This window comes from Prionailurus viverrinus, chromosome X, assembly GCF_022837055.1.
Source record: "Prionailurus viverrinus isolate Anna chromosome X, UM_Priviv_1.0, whole genome shotgun sequence".
Classification (NCBI taxonomy): Eukaryota; Metazoa; Chordata; class Mammalia; order Carnivora; family Felidae; genus Prionailurus; species Prionailurus viverrinus.
The window spans coordinates 77,039,263-77,049,339 of NC_062579.1; the positions used below are offsets into that span (position 1 = coordinate 77,039,263).

At 42.2% G+C, this 10,077-nt stretch overlaps 1 protein-coding gene across 2 annotated transcripts; it reads left to right on the top strand.

Annotated features, from left to right (window-relative positions):
- The first annotated feature begins 7,659 nt into the window (after positions 1-7,659).
- Positions 7,660-9,637, top strand: TCEAL1 (transcription elongation factor A like 1). Of its 2 annotated transcripts, none has more exons than XM_047843063.1 (3): positions 7,660-7,781; positions 8,210-8,276; positions 8,625-9,637. In XM_047843063.1, the coding sequence occupies exon 3, from the start codon at positions 8,637-8,639 to the stop codon at positions 9,114-9,116; it is 480 nt and encodes a 159-aa protein (XP_047699019.1). In that variant the 5' UTR covers positions 7,660-7,781; positions 8,210-8,276; positions 8,625-8,636; the 3' UTR covers positions 9,117-9,637. The 2 variants fall into 2 exon arrangements, with proteins under 2 accessions (XP_047699019.1, XP_047699020.1); XM_047843064.1 differs by lacking the exon at positions 7,660-7,781 and adding an exon at positions 7,871-8,060.
- The last annotated feature ends 440 nt before the right edge of the window (positions 9,638-10,077 follow it).

Consider the following 10,077-nt stretch of genomic DNA (forward strand, 5'->3'; position numbering starts at 1 on the left):
GCCTGAAGCCTGCTTCAGATTCTGCATCTCCCTCGCTCTCTACTCCTCCCCCACTCACACTCTGTCTCTGTCTTCTTCAAAAATAAACAAACATTTAAAAAATTTTTGATAAAAAAATAAAACTAGCATCAAAGAATACAATGCTGAAGTATATAATTCATGCCAATAATAATTTAAAATTTTACTTTTCCCTTTCTTAGAACAATATTATTTTTCCATATTTTGCTTTTTATTTTATTTTTAAAATTTTCTTTAAACCAAAGTTAGTTAACATATAGTGTAATAATGGTTTCAGGGATAGAATTTAGTGATTTATCACTTACATGTAACACCCAGTGCTCATTCCAACAAGTGTCCTCCTTAATGCCCATTACCAATCTCCCCCCACTCAACACCCCTCCAGCAAACCTCAGCTTGTTTCTATATTTAAGAATCTCTTAGGTTCTGCCTCCCTCTCTGTTTTTGTCTTAATTTTCCTTCCATTCCCCTTTGTTCATCTGTTTTGTTTCTTAAATTCCACATATGAATGAAATCATAAGATATTTATCTTCCCTGACTTATTTTGCTTAGCATAATAATACACTCTAGTTCCATCCATTTTGTTGCAAATGATGAGATTTCATTCTTTTTGATCATTGTGTAATATTCCATTGTCTATATATGCCATTTCTTCTTTATCCATTCATTCGTTAGTCGATGGACATTTTGGCTCTTTCCATAATTTGGCTATTGTTGATAGTTGTGCTATAAACATTGGGTGCGTGTGCCCCTTTGAATCAGCATTTTTGTATCCTTTGGATAAATACCTAGTAGTGCAATTGCTGGGTCATAGGGTAATTCTTTTTTTTTTTTTTTAATACCCAGGTTATTTATTTATTTATTTACCATTTATTCAGTTTTTGAGAGAGAGAGAGAGAGAGAGAGAGAGACAGAGAGTGAACAGGGTAGGGGCAGAGAGAGAGGGAGACACAGAACCTGAAGCAGGCTCCAGGCTCTGAGCTGTCAGCACAGGGCCTGATGCAGGGCTCGAACTCACAAACCATGAGATCATGACCTGAGGTGAAGTCGGACGCTTAACTGACTGTGCCACCCAGGCGCCCCAGGTAATTCTATTTTTAATTTTTTGAGGAACCTCCATACTGTTTTCCAGAGTAGCTATACCAGTTTGTATTCCCACCCACCAGCAGTGCAAAAGTAGAACAATATTACCTAATAAATAAAAAGCACCATGTCAAGGTCAACAGTAATGTTTATAAATCCTATGATAGTATGTAGCTTTGATATGATGTGATGAAATGGTACTTTATCTCTGTGATATTCCTCCCAAAAACCCATTATCCCAGTCTAACCAAGAGAAAAAAAACAGCCAAATCCTATTAGATGACCATTCTACAAATACCTGACTAGTACTCAAAATTGTAAATGTCATCAAAATCAGAGAAAGTCCAAGAAACTGTAATAGCCAAGGGGAGCCTAAGGAGATATGACAACTAAAAGTAATGTGGTATTCTGGATGGGGCCCAGGAGTAGAAAAGGTAAAACAAAGGACTAGGAAAAAACAAAGGAAATTTTAATAAAATATAGACTTCAGCTAATGATAATATGTCAATATTGTTTCCTTAGTTCTAACAAATGTACCATATTAATGTAAGGTGTTACTGGATGTGGAATATATGAGAATTCTCTATATCTTCTTAATTTTTCTTTGAATCTAAAACTGTTCTAAAAAATGAAGTCTATTTAAAAAAAGAACATGGAAAATCGAAAGAGAGACCACAGGAGAAAGAAAAGCTTTATATTTCAGTCCCTTTAAAGGCACATTTTTCTTGCTCTTTGAACAAGGGGCCTTGCATTATCATTTTACACAGGGCATCACAAATTATGTAGCTTACCCTGCCTCTGTCCCAACCTCTGTCATCCAGCCCTGAGACTGGGGTTGTCCTGGGCCCTTCTGAGAGTCCCTGAGGCCAAGGGGAAGGCTGTGAGTATATATGTTGGAGTCTAGCAGGGAAGGCCAACATAGGACAAGTTCTATGCTCTGAGCTTGTTTGGATTCTAGGAAAAGCAGCAGAAGCAGCCACAGTCTGGAGAGGTCCCCACTCAGGCCAAACGGTGTTCCTAAGGGAAGCCCCTCCTCACCATGGTAGGCAGCATGCAGTCCTAGCATCCTAGAGCAGAAAGGGACCTCATTCATTGTTCTACCACAACTCTTTCCTCCACCTTTTAGAGAGAAGGAGGACACAGACAGAGGCATGAAGATGGGTAGAAGGCTCCCAGGCCTCCAGAGTCTTCCAGTGAGTAAGTGACAGCCTGGATCCTGCCCAGCCCAGAGCCTGGTACTGCCTCCCTTTGGCTCAGGTTGGACCTGCCTTCCCAGTCCATGAGTAATTTCCCAGCAGCCAGAGTTGCTACTCAGAGTCCCTTCCTTGTTCCTCTGGGCATAAGCAGAGTGACAGAGGGTAGGGAGGGAGAGAGGGAAAGGGAGGGAGAGAGAGAATGAGAGAGAGAGAGAGAGAGAGAGAGAGAGAGAGAGAGAGAGAGAGAGAGAATATGAGAATGTACCCCAGTTAGGATGAGACCAGAAGCAGAAAAGAGAAGACTCTTATCATTCCATTTCCACTTGGCTATTTGGGAGAGCCTGAGAACTATAGGCTGAATAGGGCCTGCTGCAATCCACAGCAGATAGTCTTGAGACTAAAGTACTGCCATGGGTGTCATTAGGAAAGAATGCAGAGGTGGCAGAAGAAGGGGGAACTTCTGAGCTGGAGAGGGCCTTTCTCCTCAACTCCAGGCAGACAGGCCCTGCAAAGTAAAACCAGACCTCCATGGAGTCTGTGCTGTAGACAGACTCAGAGGGAGGGGCTCTGTTTCTGCCACAGAAGTGCAGCCTCATCAGGGAACAGGAATCCCTAAACCAGAAACTCACTCTGGGCTTCCTCAGATCCCCCAGAGAAAGGCCACGCCCCTGGATACGGTTGTCATGGCAGCAGCTGCCAGGGGCTGACTGCCTTCCACCTTGCTTGCAGGGCTGCCCTGCTTGCCTTCTGATACCTTCAACTCCTGCTACCTGAAAAGGCCTGTACTGTCCACCCTGGCTGCATGTAAATGTGCCTGGAGCCCACTGCCAGGAGCTGTTTTACAAGGTGGTTAAAGATTGCCTCTCGGGGCGCCTGGGTGGCGCAGTCGGTTAAGCGTCCGACTTCAGCCAGGTCACGATCTCGCGCTCCGTGAGTTCGAGCCCCGCGTCAGGCTCTGGGCTGATGGCTTGGAGCCTGGAGCCTGTTTCCGATTCTGTGTCTCCCTCTCTCTCTGCCCCTCCCCCGTTCATGCTCTGTCTCTCTCTGTCCCAAAAATAAATAAACGTTGAAAAAAAAAAAATTTAAAAAAAAAAAAAAAAGGTTGCCTCTCTTACATCATACTGCTAGGGTTTCAATCCTATCTCGGCTAGTATCACGTGTGTTTCCATCGGAACAATTTGTAACCTCCAAGGACCTTAGTTTCACCTTTAAAATGGCATTTCTTAGACTTAAAACTTCCCTAGAAATTTTGACCTAAGCAACATGTCCTCACAGGGCCCTAAGTCAGCAGTATCAAATCAAATCCAAGAGAAGGGTTATTTCATAGCCCCCACCCCAACTACACACAAACAAGTAGCAGTCCACATTCCCTTGTAACAAATGGTGTCACCAAGGCAGATGCACCATCATCTTACTTCCTCTTGAGAGCGCTTTCTCTCAAGGGAACCCCAAATCAGTTACTGTCAGGCAGAGACTTAGAGCCAACACAAAGACATTGTTTTCATTCTTCCATTCCCCGTTCTAATTCTTTATATCTCCCTTTTCTGACCCCCATGTTTACTAAATTCTCATCAAGGGTTAATTTATAGTGGTTTGGGAGCTTTCAGAGGCAACTGTGTCCTCTATCAGCAGCACTAGAAAGGAATCCCACCCTACAAAGTCACATTGAGAGAGGAAAGGAGGGGAACTGGCCTGGCAGGGCACACTCTTGGCTGCCAAACCCAACAGGGGAAAATAATTTTTTCATGTGAAGTTAGAGTTCTTTGCTGAGATCTCCTCCAGATCTTTCCTGACCTTGCTGAATTTATCATCCTATTTAGTACTAATGGCATGCTTTAAATTAATATTTTGTAGTAATGTACTGAATGACAGAATTTGGATTCTGCCCAAGAATAAGGGAGTAAATCTAACAAGACAACATTTAACCCAGAAAAACAGAAGCTTCTATACTTGGGTTAAAATTAAAATTATTCACATATTTGCACCCCTGTTTTTTGCAGTATTTACAATAGCCAAACTATGAAAGCAGCCCAAGTGTCCATTGATAGATGAATGGATAAAGAAGATGTTGTATATATACACAGTGGAATATTATTCAGCCATAAAAAAGAATGAAATCTTGCCATTTGAAACATGGATGGAGCTAGAGTATAAGGCTAAGTGAAATAAGCCAGTCAGAGAAAGACAAATACCATATGATTCACTCATATGTAGAATTTTTAATGTTTATTTTTGAGAGAGAGAGACAGAGACAGAGCATGAGCAGGGGAGGGGCGGAGAGAGGGAGACAAAGAATCAGAAGCAGGCTCCAGGCTCTGAGCTGTCAGCACAGAGCCCGATGCAGGGCTTGAACTCACGAACGCAAGATCATGACCTGAGCTAAAGTCGGACACTTAACACTTAACCAACTGAGCCACCCAGACGCCCCACTCATATGTAGAATCTAAGAAATGAATAAACAGAGGGGAAAAAGAGATACACCAAAAAAAAAAAAAAAAACCCAAAACCCACACTCTTAACTATAGAGAACAAATGGTTACCAGAGAGGAAGTAGGGGGTGGGGAATGGGTGAAATAGGTAAAAGAGATTAAGGATACACTTATCTTCATGAGCACTAAGTAATATATAGATAGAATTATTGAATACTATATTGTACACCTGAAAGTAATTTAACACTGTATGTTAACTGTACTGGATTAAAATTTTTAAAATTAAAGTGATTCATATAAGGCTATTAACAGGGATGTGTGAAACAGATTTGGGAGTGTCAGGTGATTGCAATTTAAAGTGGATTCAACTGTGTAATACGGCATCCACAAAATCTAACTATGATCTTAGGATTCATCTACAGGTGTATAGTGGCTATTCTATAGTGAAGGGTGTGATAAGATCACTCCATTCAACACAAGGCAGAACATTCAGTATTTTTTCAGAGACATTTATGAATTCAGGAGCATGTAGGATGGTGAGTGACTTTGAAAAAGTATATCACATTAGAAAGAACTGAAAATAACTGGGGAGGTTAAGACTAAAAAAAGTCTTGGTGTGATTGTTTAAGGATTAAATGAGATAGCATATTGAAAATGCTTAGCACAATGCCTGGCATAAGTGTTCAATTAGTGTTAATTAAAAAACAATAATTAGTAATATTATTAGCGTTAGGTCATACTATTATTATTACTATTTCTATTATTATAGTTAATGCTTACAGGGTGCTTTCTATGTACTAGGCACCTTTCCAAGTCCTTTACATATACTGACTCATTTACTGATTTTATCAATCCATTGAGATACGTACTATTATGTCTCCAATTTTGCAGATGAAGAAGTTGAGTCACAGAAAATTCAAGTGGATTGCCTGGTATGTCTCACAGCTGGGAAAGGGAAAGAACTAGAATATTAACTCTAATACTTGTTTTGTACCACTCCAGAAAGCAGAATCAACACCAAATGTATGTCAACTACTGGGAGGCAGACCTCAGCTCAACAAAAGTAAAAACTACTCTGAATAAAACTGTCTGAAATTTCAATGGGTGTCTTTTAAGGTAGTGAGTTCTCCATCACAGGATGTAAGGGGGAAAAGGTCAGAAATGATGAAATGCAAATAAAATGGGGGTCCTCTTGGAAAGAGATGAGGCCAAACTTTGGTGAAAAGAATAAAGAAGGTATAGTGAAACTTGGCTTTTAAAAGACACACATCACTGAAAAATGGAAAAGTAAAAGTTAGAGAAAAGATATAAAAGTGAACTAATATCTGTCTTGCTTCTATCTCAACACAAAATAAATTAGATGTTGGAAAAAAAAGCTCTTAAACTGGGAAATTTCCTGAATGAATTTCTGTTTGGAAACTTACTAGATGGCCTGGGCTTGAAAAAAAAAAAATCCCAGGGTCCTAACAGATCTGACAGCCATCAGCCCTGAATGTATAAAATACAGAGAGGAGAGGTATAGTCTACTTTCCAGAAGAAAGGGCACCTGCATGAGAAGTAGCATCCAGGCTGATGTGAGTAGGTAAGATGCAGGGATGGGAGATTGAAGATCATAACACCATTAGATTCAGGGGCACCTGGGTGGCTCAGTCTGTTAAAAGTCCCACTTTGGCTCAGGTCATGATGGCATGGTTTGTGAGCTCAAGCTCCGCTTCGGGCTCCGTGCTGATGGCATGGAGTTTGCTTGGAATTCTCCCTCTCGCCCTCTCTCTCTCTCTGCACCCCCCCCCCCAAACTCATGCTCACCCTCTCAAAATAAATAAACTTAAAAAAAACACCATTAGATTCAAACATACATACTTGTAAAGACAATTGAGTATGTTAATATAGTTTTAATCCTGCTACTCCATGTGTGATGAACAGAATTATTGCATAGTTGAATATGAATGTCTTCTGCGCTGAATCTTTTGGATACAGCAGTCCAGGACCCAGATATTTGCTGATTTAATGAATTAATATACACTTTATCAACCAGCACCACCAAGAGGTGGCCAGTTAAGGATTTAGAGTCCCAGAAAAATATTTCTTCTATTATGAATAATTACTGAAGAGTGTGTGTTTGCGTGTGTGTGTGTGATACACACACACATAATAGTATATATAGGGGTGCCTGGCTGGCTCACTTGGTGGAACATGCAACTCTTGATCTCTGGGTCGAGTTGGAACCCCATGTGTGGCGTGGAGTTTACCTAAATTTTTTTAATTGTATATATAATGCCACACTCTCCACCCCAAATGCTCCCATTTCAGAAAATAAATCTTTAGATTTTTTGTACTTAGATGGACAAATGTGTACTTTGATTTATGAAAATCAAAGTATTTATGTTTTTAGATTTGCATACTTTACAAACAACTCTTTCTAGAGTTCTAGAACTGAATGATTACGAATTTAGACTGCAGCCTCTATTTGTGATACAGGTTTGGGGGCTCAAAAAAATCCTCAGGTCATGGAAAAGTGAAAGCTTATCTTCCATAAAAGTGACAAGAAGTGAAAACCATGTTGATAGAGCATAAACGGACATGATGGAGTCATGGGTATGGATGTGGATTAAGACTGGGAAAGGAGACATGATACTGATTCATTAAGTAAAAATAGTCAAATTTCAGTGCAGGATCTGGACTGTAGGTGAAATAATGGGCCTTGGTGTTTGACAACAGGAGAATAAGAGGTGGTATCAGGGTAAGCAGCAAAGAGGAAGAGGCAATAACTCCCAAGACTGGGTGCTGACAGTCTCTGGTAACCAGAAAAGGCAAATATAAACAAAGAGGTGAGCGACGATGCCTGGGGTGTTGAGAGTTGCGAAATACAGGAAGGGTGCTGCAGCAAAGCCGCCGGTCAAAGTGGTTAACTGGGGATCTGAGCTAGGCTGTGACGCGCGGCCGTCACGTGACCAAGAGCCTATGTCTGCCCAAGTCCCTCTCGTCCAGGTCCTTTTTGCTTGTCCAGACACCGTCTGCCTACTGCCCTTTGGTCAAGGGGAAAAAGCAGGAGGAAGTAAGTCCCCTTGGTCCCCTTAAATCGGTTTGAGTGTCGATGCTGCCCAATAACCCCTGGGATCGGGATGGCAGAGAGTATCAGGCCTTTCCCTATATCCAGCCCCGCCCCCCCTCTCCCCCCACCCCCCCGCTCCCACATTTCGGTGTAGAAAATGGTGGCCTTGGGGCGAGGTGGGGAGGTGAGTGGGGCCCCCTGGGAGTCACAGACTTAGAAATAGTTTCTAAATAATCCTTCGCTTCCACTTGCCGCCTGAAAAGAAATGACGAACACTGCGAGGTATAGGATGGTGGGGCATGGGGGAGGGGAGGTAGTGGGGGCTGACGCGGGGGCGGCGGCTAATGCCCAGGAAAGGGACGTATGTTGTCAGTTAGTCCTTCCCTCCTCCCCACTCTCCGCCCCCTACCCTGTCTTGCGTCTGTCTGCAGGTCTGCGGGTCACAGCGGTGCGCCTCGAGGAGAGGAGGCCTAGAGCAAACCGCCAGGAGAGGTCCAGGTCAGGGAAGTGGTGGGCAATGGCCCGGGATGGGGTGCGTGGGAGGACGCTGACTGGAACGGAGTCCGCAGTACCACCGCCCCGCCCCGCCCCTGTCACAATGGGAGAGGCCTCTGGCAAGGCCTGCTGGGAAAATGGTGGGCTTTCGGGAAGGAGGGGGCGAGCGGGGCTAACAGGGTGCGGCGCGGTCCCCAGGGCCAGAGAGCCCCTCAACAAGCATAGGTGGGGGACCTGGGCCCCCAACTCAGGAAAAGGCAGTTATGGGAACCCGTGGCCAGGGTTTTGATCCAGCCACCAAGTGTGTTTACTCGACTCTGCCTTGTCTCCTATGAATAACTGTACTTAAAGAGGATCCTCAACATGGAAAAATCATGCAAAGAAAATGAGGAACAGCCAGAGAGCGCGCCCAAGACGGATGAGGAACGGCCTCCTGTGGAACACTCTCCCGTAAAGCAGTCTCCGGAAGAACCGTCTTCTGAGGAGCAGTCGTCAGAGGAGGAGTTCTTTCCTGAGGAGCTCCTTCCTGAGCTCCTTCCCGAGATGCTCGTGTCCGAGGAGCACCCTCCTCCGGAGCGCCTTTCTAGAAGGGACCTTTTTGAAGAGCGCCCTCCCATGGAGCAGCCTCCTTGTGGAGTGGGAAAACATAAGCTGGAAGAAGGAAGCTTCAAAGAGAGGCTGGCTCGGTCTCGCCCGCAATTTAGAGGGGACATACACGGCCGAAATTTGAGCAACGAGGAGATGATAAAGGTGGCAGAGGAGATGGAAGAAATGAAAAGAGTACGAAACAAATTAATGGTCATGCATTGGAAGGCGAGACGGAACCGTCCTTATCCTATTTAATGTGTTCGGCCTTTAATTGTTTCCCCTGATAGAAGTTGCCACCTGAACTTTGTTTGCATTTTCTCATCTCATGCACTTTCCCCATCTCAATTTTAACTTTTTGCGTGGCTTTATTTTAGGTGTTTTGCTTGTAACTGGCATAAAATTGGTTTTCCCCACCTACAAGCTGCAAGTCTCCCTCTCACCCATTTGCATGAAAAGGTGTACATTATATATTGTGAAGTGAAAACAATTTTCAAAAAGTATATGTAGCATCCCATTTTTGTAAAAAATGTATATTTGTATATTAATATGCAAAGAAAAAACTGAAAGTATATACTTAAATGTCTTAACAGTGGCTATCCATGTGGTAAGATAACAGGTGTTTTGGTTTTTCATTTTGCTTAATGGGAGCTTCTCATTTTTCAAGACAAACATATTTTGCTTTTGTTGAAAAAAACAATATGGGGAAAAATTTAAAAACTGTCAATCAACTTATAAAGACAATGTGGCACTTAATAAATACTTGTCAGAACTTTAAAGAATAGTAAATCCCATGTTTCCTTTAAATCTCTTAGGCAGAAAAATAAACCAGGTACTTCTACTTAAAGGTCATTCTTTTTCTTTTTTTTTTTCTTTTTTTTTCCGATAATATTATTTTAATCATCAATAATGAAAATTGAAACAATTGTTCAAAATACAATAGTAAAATAATTATTAATATTTTAATAAGAAGTTCTAACAAGTATTGGTTTCTTTTTTTTTTTTTCAGTGAACTGGCACTTCCACATGACCTATCTCAAATTCTTTCATAAATGATTCTTTTTTTTTTAATTAATTAATTAATTAATTTTATTTTTTTTATATATATATGAAATTTATTGACCAATTGGTTTCCATACAACACCCCGTGCTCATCCCAAAAGGTGCCCTCCTCAATACCCATCACCCACCCTCCCCTCCCTCCCACCCCCCATCAACC